This window comes from Cyrtonyx montezumae, unplaced genomic scaffold, assembly GCF_038088225.1.
Source record: "Cyrtonyx montezumae isolate F1298 unplaced genomic scaffold, pur_monq_1.0 scaffold_7, whole genome shotgun sequence".
NCBI lineage: Eukaryota > Metazoa > Chordata > Aves > Galliformes > Odontophoridae > Cyrtonyx > Cyrtonyx montezumae.
The window spans coordinates 23,288,998-23,308,617 of record NW_027072078.1 but is presented as its reverse complement, the minus strand read 5'-3'; the positions used below and the strand labels follow the sequence as shown (position 1 = coordinate 23,308,617).

Genomic DNA, 19,620 nt, shown 5'->3' with positions numbered 1-19,620 from the left:
AGCACTAAGGAGAAGTTCTTTCCCAAGGACACCATCACCTCTGTTAAAGTTTCCTGGAAAAGTGGCTGCCAAGATCAGTTTGGTCATGATGGTATTCAGCTTTCTCACCTAATCAGACCTTAAATGCTTTTACAGTTCTGCCCAAGAATGTGCTGTAAGCAGCACAGAGCCATCTTCCCTGTTAGACATCTGATGGGAAGTAAAAGCACAGTACAGCCATCTGGGGGGTCTGAAACAGGAAATTCTTGAGCCTGAATTAGTATTTCAGTGTTTATAGGGGTGTCCTGGGTTACAAAAGCCTTGCACTTACCAGAGCTTCTGGTATGAAATACTTTAACCTCCTGCTCAAAATTTGGCAGAGTTGAGCCTCACTTCCCCCACTTCACTCTCCTTGAATGAGCACTTTTATCTTGTAATTGAAGGAATTCAGTCCTGGGAGCTCAGCACTGCTGAAGGCACGGCTTGTGTCAGGGAGCAAGGCATCACCCCACCCTACCCAACTACCAACCACCAGGAAGGTAACCGTGGATGCAGAAACAGTCATTCAGGTCCTGCAGAGCAGGGAATCAAAACTGACATGGACTGTGAAACCTAGGATGTTTCATTTAATTCTTTAGGAATAAAAGGAAACAAAAAAATACAAAATGGATGTGGGCTCTTCTCTTTGATTTGTAATGGATACATACTTCCGACTGAGCCTTGCTCTGAAGTACAGCACAGCTCCCCCTGAAATAAACTGCAGCTAACACATATCTCAGGGCGGAACTTGGCTCTTAAACAGAGTTTAATGGGAGTCTGTTCTGGCTGAACTCTACTGATGACTTCATATTTTCCAGGGCTGTGCTGGTGCTGTTGGCTCTTTCTTTCTTTTCTTTCTTTTTTTTCCCCTCTCTCTCTTTATAATAATAGGTGTTTTAGTGGGATAAATTGACCTTCTGATATTTTTCCAAAGAACACTTCTTTGGAGATTATGATAAGCACTTTAGGGATCTTATAAAAGGACATTGATAAATTTTCAAGCATTTTCATGATTGCTGAGAAGACAAAGATTTTCAGCCTGTAGCGTCAGCTGGTGAATAAATCTGGGAACTAGTAAAACAGAGGATGAGCAGATGCTGCATTTAGTGATCTTAATGCTGGAACACCATTTTTCTAATATTCATAACATGGATTTTTTTTAAAGATTTCACCATTGGCCCAATTCTGCAGTTGAAATATGTGGGAAATCTGTCCCTAACTTCAAGGGGACCAGAAGCAGTGTCACAGAGAGTGCTTTTACAAATTCCACTTTGTATGTGTGAAACTCAGTATTTCACCATGTGTGTCAGAATGATGCCCTGCTTTGCTACTAGTGTAAATGGGACAGGAAGGACTGCTGCTGGTGTTAGCTGCTGATTCAGCTATGGCAGAGCAACAGCCAGGCAGGAGGCAGGGGGGAGCAGAGCCATACAGTCTATATTTATACAGCTGAGAGAGAGCCCTTATTTCTATATGTTCTTACACAGAAAATACCAGGCCCTCAACTTTTGCCGAGCCACTGTATTTCAAAGGAGTCACTTGTCTGTGAAAGACTGGGGTTTTCTCTTCCATTAAGAGCAACCTAAGGAGGAATTAACCAGCTTTATCAAGCTCATTTTCCCTTTATGTTTCTCTTTTAGGGGAACTTGTTCATTTTGAGTACAGACTAATAATGTACTTCACTCACTTGAAAGTGCATTCCTGCCTTCTTCTCTGTCTACACAAAACTCCTTTACAGAATAACTGACAGTCAGACCACATACTGACTCTGAATCAGTTTGCCAATAAGTAAATACCCCCTACCTCTTTCTTTTTGGTGGGCCAGTTTTCTGCTGAATCATCTTGAATGGAAAAGAGTTAGCAGCAAGAATGCAGTTTTCAGCTGGAATATATCAACCATCTCAAATCACAGCATTTCACCTTCAGCTTTCCTGCATGTACATTCCATATATTTGGGAAAGGACCAGTTCAAGGGCTTTACAGTAAGCCAAAAATATAGTGATCAGAGAAGTGACTTAGCAAGCATGTGTTGCTATTGAAAAGTACCACACCATATTTCTTTGCTTAATGACACACATTAATCCTCCATGGAAATTGCCAGGGCTGTCCAAGCTAAATTTGGCTTTAAAGATTTAAAATACAGTCCAAACTAAAAAGATGTAATATTCTGACCAAAAGAGGAGTTGAAAAAAATCCTAGCACTGTTCCTTTGTCTTTTCCTTTGTTATTTAAACCCCTAGAGACATTGCCTACATTCTTTGAATCCACTGCAAAAAAAATGGCAATTTTAATTGATGACCATTATATGAACATCATCCAAGTACTTCCACCCACTGCCACTTCTGTTTTCAGTCCAGTTTCCTAATGAAATGGGTCTTATGAGTTCCTGCTGTCTATCTGTCTGCTTAATCATCTGTTCACCCATCTGTCACTTCTCATCTTTTGTATCCACTAACCAGTTTCAACCAGATTTGAAAGAGAAGCAGAAGCCTCAGAGATTATTATGGTCCTCCAAGCTGTATGAAAGTCTATGTTTGTCTCCAGAGAGCCAACCAAGTGATAAGTAACCCAAAAATTACTCCTTACTAGAATATGAACCTAAATAGAATTCTCTTCTATTTAGGTATGTACTATTATCCATTTTAAGCAAGAGAAGTTTACTTCAGAAAATACGGCTTCAGGATAGTCTCTGCATAACACAGAGACATACGACACTGTTTAACCATCTATTGGAGAGAGATCTAGCACTGATGACCAGAACAGGTCAAAAGCTTTATGAAAAAACTCTGAGTACCTTTTAGAAAGGGCTGGCTGAACAACGCTAGCAGTAATAGTTGGTATTTATTTTCCCTAATTATGGTCTCCAGAAAGCTTAGGCTAATCTAAACTAGTCTTCTACGTTAGACTTCCTAGATGATGGGAAGAGAAATTCCCACTCCTTTCTTCAGGGTTCATCACACCTCTTTAAGAGCTAAAGTGATTTCCCTGCAAGGGGTGTCCTCCCTGCAGCTCCTGTGATGACAAAACAGACCACACAGACTCCTTTCCAGAGGTCAAATATCTCACCAAGATGGTTATCATCTCTCCACCTACATGCTACTGACTGTTCACTCTTCATTAAGAGAGAAGAACATTATTAATTAATTTCTAATGAATCTCACAACAGAGTAAGTCCCTCAATGAAAAATATTCTGTGTATGGCTTCAGTTCAGGCTTTTTATGCTCAGCTGTTAACATATTCAATATGTTATTTGTCAGAAAATGCTAGACAACCGGCCAGAAACAATAGACAAGCAAGATTTTTTTTTTCAACAATTACTGCACAATCTGTCCAGAATTGCTCAAATGAATGATAGATGCTAAAGAAGTTTTGCTAAAATTGCTCAACTCAATTCAGACAGCTTAGACTGATGTATAAATGCTTTTCAGATAATGAAACAGGCCTCTTCTTCTTAAATGCAGCAGATATGCAAAAGAAATCTGCATATTCATTGCAGAATCCTTGGCAAATTGAAGTGTTTTTGCCTTGAGCTATTATTTGCCTTGCAAGTTTCTTAGGTGTTTCAATATGTCTTATTTTCTTTGTTTAATATGTTCAATATTTAAAGCATTTGAAAACTTGTTTCCACTGCACATATCTCCATTGATAATACTAACCTCATCAGTGTTCCACAAAAGATCTCTGTTTCCCTAAAGAGCATATGCTAAACATCCTGACATTTCTACCTGCAGTCCTTTGCGAACAGCGCCTTAGGCAGGCACTGGTGTAGGAACTGGATGGAGCAGAATACAATTATACTAAATAAGCAAGGGATGTGGTACAGACAGCTCTTGTTTCCAAGAATTATCACCTGTAGAACCACTCTGCAACAAACTGTTGGTGGTGAGAATGAGACATAAAGGAAGAAACCTACTCATGTTGGGAAAATTACTACTTTTCTAAGGGAGGTAGCTAGGCACTAAATTCTTCAAATTGTCAGGATAATATCTTTGTACATAACTGCAGGCTTTCACCAGGTTCCAGATGATGTCTAGGTCATATCACCTGTAATTTAAGCACAAGGTCAAGCCTTTTCATCTCAAAACTAGAAACAGACATTTAGCAGCCTTAATAAACTAATGGTCACATTTTTTTCCTTTCATGTCAGTGTTTCCTAGAACAAGATTTCTGCTGGCAGCAGAACTAGGGAAACACTTTTAGTTCTGGATTTATGTTCCTGTCCCCTAAATCCCACCACCACATGCATTTGCTCACTTCCACAGCATCTCACACTGGGAAGGGAAGAACATTTCTGCAGCTCCTACCTACATGCACGATGACTGGAAGGCATGTGGTGACTGGTAAACCAGTTGCTGCTAAACAGAGCTTAGAATTTCCTGAGTCCTCACTACTATTCCTTCACTGCTGGTCTAACCTGGTCTTCTTTTTCTCTCCAGCCTACAGTTTTCACAGAAATTGAGGTAAAGTGTTTGTTTTTGCCTGCTCTTTCTTCAAAAGCCAACATTTCCAAAGGTTGTAAGGACATACAGACAGATACAAAGCAAGAACAGCTATAATCCTAAAGAAAGTCAGGGCAAAAATGATGGCAAATACATTTGATGGAAATGTTTTTTAAAAAATAGTTTTGCTTGTCTTAGTTGAGGGGACTAATTTTGGTAAATGTTTGTCTTGAATCATACCACACTCAGAAAAAGCGTGTTTCAGATGTAAACTAAATTTTAAGGAGTTGTTAAGGTTATAAAATCAAACTCAGCAACATGAGGAAATATGGAGATAACCTTATACTTTGCTGACACCATCAAATGTCCTGAGAATCAAGACTGAGGATAGTAGACCTGTTAGGTACACATTAAGAAACATCTTGGTAAATAATTACACAAAGTTTACCAGTCAAAATCTCTTAATACATCATGTAACCATCTACGCAAGTGAAGGAATTATCAGTACATCTTTTCCTAAAAGACCTCTTCGCCTCAGTATTTTCACTGAAAGGTTCACGCCAGTGAAATGTGCTTTTCCATAGATTGTTTCTCAAATATTCCAAGTATCTATTACAGGTTGTCAGACAGATTTTCACTATAGTCATCCTCAGCTACTTTTATTACCTGTGATCATTTGCAACATTTGCAATGGTTAATCAATTAAGCCAGTGAATCCTTTCCATTCGGTGCATTACTTTGATCTCAGTGAATGAGCAAATGGCTGTTTTGTTCCCATTTTGATTCAGCAAAAATGACTAGAGCTTGAAGTTGCTGACTTTGGGGGAAAGTCAGGCATAAATTATTTGGCAAATTCTCTGGATATTTAGTATTTCTTTCAATAATTTCCTTATAAACAAATGCTCTGTTCTGATGGCGAATGGGGAAGTTGAAGGACACATACCAGAAGACTGTCTGATCATGGACCATAGCTTCTGGATTGATTCTTACCTCATTTGTCACTCCTTCTTTAATTAAGCAGTAACAGATCAATTTATCTTCCCCAGCAAGTTGTGCATTTCAGTGAGAGCCAACTTTATTGTGGAGGAAAAATCTGCCCCTTCTAGAGGGGAAAAAGGCATTTAAATGCTTGTACTGGATGTACTGTGCCTAACTGACGTCAGAATATGTGGTTGATATTCAGCCACTTGGAGCACAAGAGCTAAATTACTTCCATCTAAGTCTCTAGCAAGTGCAAGTAAAACTATGTCTATGTATACATATACGTGGTTCAAACTGAAATGAGTTTTTATTAGTTCTTTTTGGAAATAAACAGAAAAGTTTGACTTGGTTAAAAAAACCTTGCTTTGTTTAGATTATGCAGCCCTTTAAATAAATTTCTTCATTATTTAGCGAAGTTCTTTTTTACTTCAAATTGTAGACTATCTGTTCAGTTATAAGAAAATCCTTATCTCTTGCAATTAAAATAATTTCCCATATTTCATGAACAATTTCTCCTTTCTCCCTCTTATCATTAAGACTACTACTATTTTTGCCAAACTTTCCATCTCTGATTTTCCCCAAACACCAAGTGGAATTCACTTTAACAAAAGAAGAAACTGTGTCAGTGATGCCATTGCCAAAATCAAATGCAAACTGCTAAAATTATGTGGCAATACTAATCCAATTAAAATAATTTAATAATAATAATGCCCTTTATTCCTCACTGAATAACATAGTTTGGAAACTCTTGAACACACCTTGATTTTAATTGAATAAGACTGGACTTTTTTTTCTCAGAATTAATGACAAAGTACTTAGCAGCTAGGAGAGCAACGGGATTGAGCACGATGCATTTTTACACTGTAGATATTTTTACCTGCATTATTTAACTTAAACATGGCACACAGGCCATTTACTTACCCAAAAGATCATGTGGCTGTTGTATCTCACCATTATTATCATTATAATAATATAGTATATAAATGGCAGCCAAATTATTCTGTCTCTTGTCCAGACTGACAGATGAGAATCTGTTCCTTAATTCTGAAATAACAGCCTTGATGTGTTTCATTATCTAATGGGAGATGGTGATGGCCTTTTCAGCAGAACGTGTTAAACTGATGGGATCAGACCAATGACCCTTTGGGATAAGAGATGCCAGCTCTGGCTGGGCACTACACACTTACTGCAAATATTAAAATAGGCAATTATGTGTTGTTGGGGTTTTTTTGTGTTTTTTTTTTTAATCTATAAAAACTCAGTGTAATGCATCTGATACTGTAACATGGGCCAGGGAGCAGCTTAAGCAATTAACATACTTTTAACATTAAGTTTTCAGAAGTTTGTTCTCATTTTACACAGGCAGCTGTAGAGAACTAGCTCTAACTATAGCTTGTAAATTAAATCAGTATGCTAAGGTTAATAGATTAATGATTTTCTCCTGAATGCAATGTGTTGGCAAAGCACGAACATAAGCCAAAGGGCAAGGAGGCCATACAACACTTTCATAAACAAGGGAGACATTAAGACTTCATTAGATTTTCAATACTAAGCATGTGGTAAGGAAAATCGTGCAACAGTAATGGCAACAGACACACTAAGACCTGCTTTTACAGTTGAAAGGAGTGGTCCTTGCAGAAGAGCATACAAAGAACAATAACATTTTCTGAGGAAATAAAAGATAAAATATTTTAATATAGTTAATATTAAAAAGAATTAAAATTATAGAGGACTGAACAGTTGCATTAGCTTCCTAGTGGTGCCTGCAGATTCAGAAGCTTAACATATGTTACTGAGTCCAATCTAGCAGTGTACTACCATCTTCAGCAGCAAATTCCTTAGATAAAAATGCAGTCACCCTTTAAAAATAAGACCTATTTAAAAGAAGGCAAGATTGGTATAATATATTATGTCAACTGACACACACACACACACACGAAAGACAGTATAGTAGACTCCTTGCAGGTACTGCTGAGTAATGTGCATTTCATGAGTCTCAAGTTACTCTTAAAGTTCTTTCATATCTATGATGTATGAAAGATCAATCAATAAGGAGGTAAAATCTGTCTCTCAACTCCATTTATATGTGGGCTGAATCATGAACTGATCTTATTCAGTTTGAACATACCTCCTGTTTATCAAAAGTCCGCAGATAGTTTGTATGAATATTTAAGACAAAACCATTAAACATTAAGTAGCTGTATTCCCCAGGTACATTTCAGCCTACAGACTGCTTACTCATTGCTTCCCCTGTAGTCAGTATCTGGGGACCCTAAACTCAAGCTGGGTAGTTCCTCGTCAGTAACAGACCCACCAGCAGCAGTGTTTTTCATACAGAGGTAACACAAGCCTATTAAAGAGGAACAGTCTGTTTCATAGTTTGCATGCCTAAGAAAGCCCTAAGAAGGGAAGGGCTGCACTAACAAGCTCAGCTCGTCATTTGGGTGGGTTCAATGACTTTCAAATATTTCTTATACAATAAATGTCTACCAGGAGAGAAAATGTGTTGCCCAAGGAAGCACTAAGAGACCAGCTCAAGTGTAACTTAGCAGCCAAGACTTCTGAGATTGTAACTACAAGCAGGAAACAACAGAGCATTGTGATAAGGGTTGGCTTAGGTTTCTATGAATCAGAAGCATAAGCTTGTGGGCAGGAAAATCCTGAAAGGCAGGAACAGCAGCAGTGCTGCTTGTACAGTTTCAAGTGGCTTTGTAAATTATATTGCAAAAGCAGCTTATCACACACAGATATCTGTATACTTATTCAGCTTGACTCATTCACTCCAAAACAGCAGTGTAACTGAACCTCAGCTGTAAGGGATTCATTACAATGTAAGTTTTAAGGCTGTAAGCCCAGTCTTTTCTGTATAGATTCAATACTTCAGAGCAGTAAACACGTGTCAAACTTTGAAGCTGTATCACAGGAAATGAGAGACACTGAGAAGTTTGAGTTAATTTATGTTATCCCATCAGGTTGTCCTTATGGATTACACAGGAGAATCAGAATCATAGAATGTCCTGAGTTGGAAGGGGCACACAAGAATTGTCAAGTCCAACTGATAAAATGAAACTGTCACAACTGTCAAGAGAAGTATGTAACAAAAAAAGGAGAATGCTGAACTTCAAACTTTTTCACTGCTGGACTTGTCTTCTTTGAACAAGTGCTCCTCAGCAAAACTGAATGAGAGCAGTTTGAAATAAAAGAACTGTCAAAATTAAAGAAAGTCAAGTTTTATTGGCAAACCATCCCTTGATGAGAAGGTTTAACAAATTCAGTGGAATTTGCTGGAAAAAATCATCACTGGTTACATTAGCGTGCAAGCTAGTTGTACTGGCTTTTTACCTTTGAAATGCTAAGCCAGAGATCTACTTGTGGTATTTCACTCAGAAAATCTCCTGGGGCTTTCAGAGGCTGCTGCCTTCTTGGCATGATTTGATTGATGAGAATGAGGCAGGTAGCAATTGTTGTTCTACTGCAAAATCTTATCTGTACTGGAATTTGATGAATTTCAGGTCACGGCACAAAAGCATTTTTCCCCTTCATTGTGGCTTTTAGAAACTTGCCTTTCCAACAACAGGCAATTTGATTTCTATGTTCTATTCTTGATTTAGGCAACCTATTCTGATGGCCAGGGTTTTTATGAAAAACAAGTTTTCCCTTGCTCCTTTGATTTCTGCATGTCATGGTAACCAGTGGCACTAAATAACAACACTATCTAAACACATTTGAGACCAGATTGTGGCTATGGACAAGAGCCAGTATAACAGTGAGAGGAAGTTTTGCAAGGACAGTTTAGCAGTAGATAACAAAATATGCCCTTCAAACAAAGGAAAATAACCAAAAACAGGTACAGCAGCAGTTACTGAAATACAGACCTTTGAGTGCCCTGCATGCTAATAGCAGAATAAAGAGGGAATAAGATGGTCTGAATGGTATGTTTCACCTCTACTCTGGGAAAATGGTCTTACTTTCTTTAGTCATTTTTTGTGAAGGGTGACACCACTAGAATCTTGAGCGCTGATATCTTTGCCCCACCTAGAAATACTATTATATTGCCATGTATCACATTCCTATTTCTCACTGAATCATTAAGGTTGAAAAGATCAATAAGATAATCAAATCCATTCATCAACCTGCGACCACTCTGGACATGTCACCCACTGCAACATCTGCTCTCTTCTTCAGCATCCCCAGGGTTGGAGACTTCAGCACCTCCCTGGGCAACCTCTTCCTGTTTTTAGACAAAGTGAAATATTAAGGGCTGAGACAGATACTAAGGGCTCCTGCATCCCCTCCCTCATCCTTGTTTCATAACTGATCTGAAGAGCAGACCTTGGAAAATTCTGATCATTGATAGCTGTAGTGTCCCGGCACTCCACAGGTTGCAGCAAAACCCAGCCAAGGACAGCAAAGAGGGCAGCAAACCCATCCTATGGTAAAAAGTGGACACACAAAGTAGGACTCTCACACATACTTGCAGTTAAATGAGAGCTATGCTGAGTGAATCTTTACCACACTGCTAGCAATTTGCTGAATGGCAGAACATTGTCCAATTAACTGCTAACTACATAACAACTCAAGATGGGACCAGCATTCTTCTGAAAACTTAGAAAGTACAGTATAGAAATTAAAACTTTTCTGCAAAGTGATGATACTGTCTGTAATCCATTATTAAGAAGCACTTTAGTGCAAAATAGCAGAGATAAGGCACCTGCTTGTTATCTGAACCTGAGAGACACATGGGAAGAACAGAAAAGAACTGACAGTTACTCATATACCTTTTCATAATTAAAGGGATAATGATTTGATCCGGAATTAATGTTTGGAAGCAAGCTGTGTAGCTAGCAAAGTACTTTAGAATTCACGCATTTAAGTATTTGATTGTTGTAAAGAAGCTTGCTTCTTTGGCACGCAGTATATATTTGTTGTATTAAGAATGACTGTACAGTTTGACCTTGAAGTGATTAATCTCTTCAGAGGGTTCTGAACATCCAGTAGATATAATTAGAGTTTTTGAATTACACAAGGCATGCCCAATCCTTCCATCAGCGTAGAGCTGGAAGAAAATGTGAAAAGAACCTTGTGGGAGAGAAAAGGTCTTCTTTCCAGAAAAAGCACTCCACATGACCATGGTGATTTTTTTGAATCTCATCAGTTTGATATGAAACCAGCCATGAGTAAGAAGGCTCCTGAGAGTTTTTTCCTTGCAGGGTCTGTCACAGATCTAGCAAAAAAGAGCCAGAGTCAGCTGCAGTGTCACTGTTGAACTGATGAGAGGATTTGGTATTAGCATTTTTATGCTTTCAAGAGAGCTTTTCTACCTGTTGTATATACTAATAAAGAAAATTAAAAAACAAACCAACTCAACTAAAGCTGCTTGCCTTGTTAGGAAAGCAACAGCACTTAGAGTCGCATAAACAATACAATAATAAACAAAGAGTGTGCTGTCACAGAACTAGCATGGACAAACCCCAGGAGTTTATCACCTTCCCAGATACACATATAATTCAGGAGTAAATGGGCTGATAGTGCTGACATTGAGATACAGATACAAAAACAAGATTGTATGTTGATCACCCACAGAGATGCTAGTTAGGAAATGGTTATCTATGCAAATTTAACTTTGCCGAAGTTTTGCATCAGATAAGATGGAGAGACAAATTCTCACTGCTTTTTAGGATTTACTTTTCCACTCCTCTTTAAAACAGTGTGCCTATTCACTAGCTGTTTTCATTGTTTCTAGTAAGTGTTATTATTAAGATTAAAATCTATCAGTGCCTTACAGCTTCTCTATCCAATTTCCTATCCCTTAAAACAATGTGGTCAAATACTTCTCTCTAGGTTTCAATTTGCAAAAATATGTGGTTTTTTCTTCAAGAATTTATAATCCAGTAAAGAAAGTAATTTGGTTTATCAGAACCAAACTAAGACTTATTCTAAATGAGGACTATGTTTTAAGCCATACACATAGTGTGATGTACTGTAAGATTAAAAGTAAATGCCAAAAATAAAAACAGAATATTGCAAGGAAATAAGTAGTAATTAAAATCAATAGAGCTAACTTGATTTACAAGAATCCAGGACAGAGACTGAAGAGCCATAAAGAGAAAAGTAAATAGGTGCTAACATTTTTCTCCCCTAAAAAACAGCCTTTCTGAGAGTAATCACAGTACCTGAATGCCCTTAATTTAATCATTCACTGGAGGATGTTAAGGTAAGTGCTCATAATACACAGTAGGTGTTTCCCTGAGGACCACAGTAGTTTGCATAATGTGCTAGTTATTTCTTATCCAGTGTTATGGTGACAGAAAACAGACAATTCTAATGAGATGTTTTAAAACTGAATTTTGCTAACGAGAGATTTTGTTTGAGTTCTGAATTTCAGAGGTTAAAATAATACAGCACCTCTAGAACAGTCACTGCTGCTACGTGTGATCCAAGTCTTTTTACTTTAATTAACTTTTGTATATCTTCTGATCTATTTATAGATGGAGACATTGAGAATTCCTCAGCTGGAGCAGATGTGGCTGTTATTGGAGGTAGGAATCAGGCTGTACTTAGCAAAACCATTAGAATTAAAACAGCAGGTTGGTTGCTTTCCTGCATTTTGCAGAACTCCTACTTTGCTGACAAGACAACAGGAGCAGCACAATTAGAGTTAATTAGGCCAGTGTGAAATCTACTCCCAGAGGGGTTATTGGTAAAGATAATGAGCATGAACCATAAGCTCTACCACCTCCATCCATTCCTCTTAGGACAAAAATTCCAAGCGTCCAGTAGAAAAGTCAACCTCTGATATTTCTCATCATTCCCTGGACAAAGACTTTCAAACAATACAAAATTGGTGTGCTGTCTTTGATTTGAACAGGCTAACTCACACCAGCTGACCCTTTATTCTTACAGAACATGCTGCAGAGCCTATCCTAGCATTCCATTAACAATCCCTCATGCATTTAAACTAAATATAGTTGTCAGAAGAAAGGAGCAAAGCTATGTTCACAGAGAGAACCCTGTCTTTTTACTTTTATTGTGTTTGTTCATTTCCATGCTAACGCACTAATTTAAGTTATTCACAAGGGGGTATACCAATCATTAGTGCAAATTGGTGAGGCTCTGCTATATTTCCCTCAGGCCCCATCTCACGTAACTTTAATTTCAGCTTTCTATGAACAAGTAGCAGGTAAATTGATTTGTACTTAGTCCCTCAGGCTTATTAATATTGTGCTATATCTAAAGCCTATTAAAACCTCTTGTGTCAAGGGATACCAGCCCGAAAAACTGATGAAACCCCCACCACAACTGAGATATCACTGTAAACCCAAGGTTCTCAGTATGAGCAATTTAATTTCTGCTAGCAATAACTTCGCTTTCCAGACTCAGGTACCATAAAATCTGTGGGATAACGTTGCAGGAATATTTTTTAAGACAGAGTTATTATTTCTATTCACCTTGCTAATGTTCTGTCCAGTCAATGCAGTATCCAAACTTAGTTTACTGATGCTGCTAAATCTAGAGCTTTGGAGACAACCTCTTAATTCATATCTTGAACACAGCGAACAGAAGAGAGAGACACTATACACAGCCTTCATTGTCACTGTGGAATAGTATTTATTTCCTGAGAAAGATTCATCTGATCAAACACAGGCTTTTATTTATAGAAGAATAGGAATCATCCACTCCATTCCACTGACTGCATAGGCAGCCCAATGGGACTAACTCAAATGGAACCTTTTGTACTGTAGATGCCTACAATTAGTCAGATGAGCTCCCACCCACTGCATCGTCACAGCAGCTTCACAATCCACAATTGGGATTTTCCTAGGAATACCCTATTCTGGTGCTTTTCATAGTATATTTACTTAATGCTTGGTTTACTCCTTTAAACCCCTGGTCCTGGACCCACAAGAATATAGAATCAGTTCAGTATCATATACTTGCACAGAATAGCAGCTAAAGAGCTTAGAAGAACATTCAGATTATATACAAGTGCTAAAAGAAAAAAAAATCAAATAATATTAGCTTCATAATATCTTGTTTATTTTCAGAATTCTTAACTGATCCATTTGATCTGAGAAGGATATACAGCTAGCAGTTTTTTAGCTATGGGTTTTGTCAGTGGTGTCTTTTTTGTTCCAGACTTCCACCTTTCACTGTAGAAAAGGAAAAAAGGAAAAGACACAAGGCAAAGCAAGGACACAAAGTGTTCACTGCACAGTTATTCCTGGAGCTAGGAATTGTTTTCCTATCACAAGAAGTGCTTTCATTCACAGTTTAGTCCCATGTATGTTTGGGTTACCTATGGAAATTTTTGTCTGGTCAGCACAGGGATAACAATTAGTACTAGTCTAGGAGATAGAGAAGTTCTACCCATAATCCCTCCTAGTCACTTTCACTTTCATTACAGCAAGATTTTCTTTAACTAGAGCACAACATGATGGCAACTCCCAGACAGAAAGCAGTATATATATCCCATCTGAGGTCTTCAATTTGCTCCTTTCAGAACCTTTTCTAACCTCAGCCATTATAATTTGTGAATATCATATTTTTTTAGCAGATTTTTTTTCCTCTCAAGTAACTCCAGTTGTGATACCTGCCTGTCATATTCTGCTTGTATTTTATTACTCATAATAGTACCTTCCCTCTAGGTGTGATAGCTGCAGTGGTATTTGTCCTCATTTGCCTGCTGGTTGTGATGGTCCGGTACATGTACAGGCATAAGGGCACCTACCACACCAATGAGGCCAAAGGAACTGAGTTTGCTGAAAGCGCTGATGCTGCTTTGAAAAATGACCCTGCTCTCCAGGAAGCTGTGGATGAGAGTAAAAAGGAATATTTCATCTGAGAGGCAAGAATTTCCACGGAGTCTTCCCCATGGGGATCAATCAGAAATACTACAACAAAAGTGCCAGGAGATGGATAATATTAGGACGCAGGCAAGCATCCTAATTGAAAAGTATCTCTCTATTTTGTCACTGGGTTGTTTCTTTTTCTCTTCCCGTGAAGAGCTAAATGCCAGATACTTGCCCGTTGATTTTATTAGCAACACAGCTGGTCACAGTTGAAATCAATATCAGATAAGAAGAAACAAAATCTCAGTATGAGTGATACACCAAAACCAGATAACGATAGCAAATGTCAAGCCTTGACATTTGGTGAAAATAGCAGATGCCAATGGAAAACATCCTCTTAGAGTTAATGATGCATTCTATGCTGATATTATACAGAACTACCTGAAATTGAATTTCAAATGGTCACAGAACAAACATTAGACTAGATAAAGCTGAAGTAGCTGGAACAAAAATAGCTTTGTAGCCCAGATATCTCCCCCATCCCCTTTAAGTATGCAATTTTATTGCAACAGGGGGTTTGTTTTATTTGTCTGAGGAGTTTGACCGAGACTTCTTTTTTTTTAATTTTTAGAATTTTATAAAAATAAAAGTCCAAGACACTTCAAATAAATAAAACTGTTGAAAAACGTGGAAAATGCAAGAGTGAAGGGTTTATTTCTAACTTGCTCTGCATGGCAGCTTAAGAACTGCAAAATGTTGGAATTTACACTGTAGAATATAATAGTCAGTGAACTTGCAAACATGATTTCAATTAGTTGGTAGGTTCCCTGCATGCGTGCATAGGTAGATAGGTATTAAAAGGCAAAGTATCTTGGTTTGAGCAGGCCTTTTAAAACAAGAGAGCTCAGACAGACTTTTTTTTTTAAGTAAGATATTTTTGCCTGGGTATTTATTTATTTATTTTGCATTGGAACATTCTCTTGAATGCTTGTCAGCGAGATTTTGGATTTTTGCAGGAAGAGGAATTCAGTTCTGGTGCATATACCAATAAATCTTTTACAAATGCAACCACAAGACTGCCAGTAGAAAAAAGCACACACCTACATGACACTGGCTAGTAGTGGTCCCTCTGTGTGGCCTCTGTACATCTTTTGCATTGACCTCAATGAGAGAATTACGCTGACATCAGAGCTTTAATATAAAGAAATAAATAGAATGGTCATGGTGGGTCATGTGAGAAGACCTTATGCCTCACCTAAGAATCAACAATGATGAGTTTCTTCAACCCAGTAAGCTGGTTTCTTAATTGAAGCCCACAATTAGCTCCAAAAATAGAATAATTGTTCTCTGCACCTGCTCATTCCCAGCTGCCTTGGTGCCCTGAACTACTGAAAATAGAGAGGGATAAATATGCGATAACAAGACACTGACAAACTCTGCTCAACTCAATATTTTTATCTCTTGTGTTTATATATATATACACATATATAGAGGAATGTACGCATAAAGTCACATACAACTGCTTTGAAGACACTGTTGCTGATCACTTGTGCTCACTTCTTGGCACCAAAGCATGAAAATCTCTAGGACTCCAGCATAAATTACCAGTGTTGACCACAAAGGCACAAACAGATCTGAACAAGAAAAGACTATGAGGACTCAAGTGGAGAACTGGGATATTTTTGTCTTTTCAATCACAATCTCATTCTTTTCTCAGAAGCTGAAGGAGATGGACTTTGAACTACTCTTGAAAACCCAATACCTTAGATCTTAAGTCCCTGCATGTTTGCATTTTAACCAAAGAATATAAAAATCCTGCCACATTTACTAACTGCATAAGGTACTTTTTCATAACATACTGTTGTAAAGCCAAATTGTATTCTGGGGCTAGTGCAGAATAAAATGCATGTAATCCAGAACTAGCAGAGGACAAGTATTTTGATATTATGCACCTGACTATTTTTTTTTCTAAGATACCTTGCTATTTTAATCTTTTTACTGCTTTTGAAAAAGGAATCTCTTTTTATTTTTCTGGGACAAGCATATAAATTAACTAATCTTAGCTGTAAAACTGAGTTTGTAAAACTGAACACCTTCTAGTTCAATGAAAATGTAAATACCAATTCTGAGGAGTAATTTGAGCTCTGCTGCATTTATCTCACGAGGCAGGGAAACACCAAAATTCTCTCCTCAAGCATTAGCGGGACCTATCGAAGACTGCCAACCCTTCATCACTTTCTGCCCCCTGTCAGCTACCAATAACCACCACGATATAGGTTTGGCTGTTAAAGAACATTCACTACAGAGCAAGGTATGGGGATCATGGGGAATAAATTACTTCTTCCTTCCTCAGTCATGAAATTCTGCTTTTGCAATTTGAACTTTCTGATTTAAATTAGACAATGGTGACATACGCAATACAACATGGGGAAACGTGAATTACTCTCTCCTTTTTGGGGAAGTTAAGCTTTTAAATTCTGAAGTGGATTAAGTCAGACTAACTGTTCACATTTGAACTATGGGGTCAGATTCTCTGTTGATACGATGTGAATTCAGTAGATCTCAGCCAATTCTCAACGAGTTCAGTCAACACCAGACATTTTGTCATTTCTTCCCCTACTGAATACAACTACTGGTCTTTGACTGTATCTCTTTTTCAGTAGCTTAATTAAATCTCTTTATCCCATTTTCTCTATTCATCTGGGCTAACAAACAGTTCAGCAACAGCTTCCCGAGCAGTAATGAGCCACAATGAATATTTGTAGAGCAGTGAATTTGGCAAGAGCTACAGTTTCAGTTAGTTTATTTTTTAACAGAATCCTTTTGGGCTCCAGAACTTTGTGTATTTACAAATGACTCAAGCACACCAATCAGAAAGAATAGATGTTTTTTGGAAAATTTCTGCTTATTTCTTTCTTCAAGACAAATTTTACTTTGTAATGAAAAAACCCATGACTTATGAATGACTGGCAGAATTCTAATGGCCTCATCCTGGTTTTTTTTTCCATTAAAACAGTAACTCTACTGCCTTGAGTCATTCAATTTAGTTGTAAAAAGATGGCATTATAAACTTCCTACTGCTTTAAGGACTAATAATTAGCAAAAAGTCCTCCTGCAAGCAATACGCTGTGCTCAAGCAAGCACCATACACAACACTGAAATGTCTTGGTTGGCAGCCATAGCTTTTCGTCAGCAACGTTCAATCAATTTTAACAATTTCCTTCCTGAACAGGAGAATGAAGGAAATAGTTTATTTGCTCCTCATGTGCTTTCATTCCATGCGCCTTTACTGCTGAAGGCCCTACTGTACTGCGACTCTCTGGCGTCCTATCTCCCCAGCCATGCCTGCCCCTCCCACTTGCAGTCCCTCAGGCTCCCACTTAGATCTCCCTTCCCTTCCCCATAACATCTCTATGTCAAAGGATAGGTCATTTACTCATTTGTTTATTTTTTAATCAGTGAGTATACTCAGTCCCTCTCTGCCAGCTAAGAACTAATTTTCACAAAAATTTAGTTTGAAATTCCCACCCTATGTCAAGTTTGATCAAACCTTCCTAACCTGTACTTAGTGATTTACAAAGTGATCACATTTGCTGTATTTTCACAAAAAAAAAAAAAAAAAAAAAAAAAGAAGTCTAAAAATACTACTGCAAACTCTCTAGTTAGTTAAATGTATTGCTGATAAACTTCCAGTGTTCACTAAACAAGGATGAGGAACCCTCAAGCAGCCTGGTTTTGTCCTGATACCTTTACTCCCTGTGAAAGGTAGGGGAATCCTACTGTGTATTAGCCACTACCATTCCAGGTTTTCCTGGGGGGCAAAGTGTTGTTTCACATTAACACAATTCTGCAAGGGGTTTAAGAAGACACTAATCAAAGTAATTGTGTATATATTCTTTTTCTTTTTATGACAAAAGGACCAAATCACTTTGGGAGACTCTTAATACCATAGGATCCCCTTAGTACTCTCAACATGGATTTTTCTTTTAAATCAAATCTGGAAATCATTGAAACAATGTCACAAAGGGAATATTAAAAGCACTATTCCCTTTTAGTGGGAAATGCAAACAAATTGCTGTAACACTTTTAGCAGAAGGATAGGTAGGATAGCACTGTTAGCCAAAACCATGCGAGGATGTCTCACACGGAGTACAGGAAAAATTGATACAAGATATAAATTAGTAAAAAAAGATACAGAATGGAAAGAGATAATTAGATGACAATAGAGCTAAAGAGCAGTTTTTCATCAAACAAAATAGAGGGTGCTATTTGGAGAAATAGAAGTGTATTTGCAGAAGGTAACTGATGACAATATATTTCTTAGAACTATACAAGGGTTTGAATTCCTTGCATGTGCTAGTCCAATCAAAACATGCTGGTAAATACACACTAAAAGAGCACCCTTACTAAATCTACTAAGAGCCATTTATTCCCTTTTCTAAAATCTCTCAGTAATTCACATAAGAAAGCACTGTGTTTGGAAAAAGTAAAAGCTTCACAGTAGAAGTTCATAAAGGAGAGAACACTAAAGAATGCCTGAACAAGCAATGAAAACACATCCAATGTCTGGACATTCAGCTAGCTGTAAAGGAAGCTAGCAATGGCAAAGAAAAACATACATCCAACTATATTACAAAAGAATGAAATGTTTATAGAAGTAGAGGTCTTTCTCTAGTCCATTATCAGTGACTGAAAATAAGGAATCCTTATTCTATGTGACAGTTCCCCGTGTGACTGGGACAAACTCCTACCAAATTATTTGGGACAAGAATTTCACTGACTATATCTATTCTTCTTGCAAGAAAAATGTATTCCTACCCAGGTCAAGAAAGAAACACTCTAAGTTAAGATAGGAATCCTTAAAAAAGCTGATCTTTCAGCATAACCTCTTTTTTTTTTTTTCCACATCCATTTTCTGTTGTTCCAGTCTGTATGTATGGTTGAAAGTGTCTAGTATGTTGTATTAAAGTACCTGAATTGCATCATTTCATTGCTATGACAAGAGAGAACACAGCATTCAAAGCTTACTGCTGATTGTATGTTAAAGCTGACTATAATGTTTGTATTTTTCAAAGCTATTAATACACTGCTGGTGTAAATTACTTTGGATTGAACAAAAAATATAAAGGAACAAATAACTTTATAATTAAAGTTGTAATTTTCAGCATTTAAAAGACCATTCTTCTGTTTTTGCTCTCTTTTAAAATATCGTGAACTTTCAGAATCACCAAGTAAGTTGTTTTCTTAGGGTTGTAGGTCAAAAGGGATAAGTAGGCTAGAATTGTTCACAATAGAGCACGCAAAAACTAAAAATATATACTAGTAGAGTTTGCATGTGAAAAAACAAGAGAATTTTCTAGTAGATAGAGAATCAAACAGTAACTCGCTCTGA

The 19,620-nt window shown here is 37.6% G+C and overlaps 1 protein-coding gene across 1 annotated transcript in view; it reads left to right on the top strand.

The window, feature by feature from the left end:
* Positions 1–18,083, top strand: part of GYPC (glycophorin C (Gerbich blood group)) — a 29,413-nt gene extending 11,330 nt beyond the window's left edge. Inside the window, exons 2-3 of the mRNA XM_065750520.1 lie at positions 11,928–11,978; positions 14,085–18,083. Of these exons, the coding sequence (XP_065606592.1) occupies positions 11,928–11,978; positions 14,085–14,281 (248 nt within the window). The 3' untranslated portion in view covers positions 14,282–18,083. The remainder of the gene's footprint in view (positions 1–11,927; positions 11,979–14,084) is intronic.
* The last annotated feature ends 1,537 nt before the right edge of the window (positions 18,084–19,620 follow it).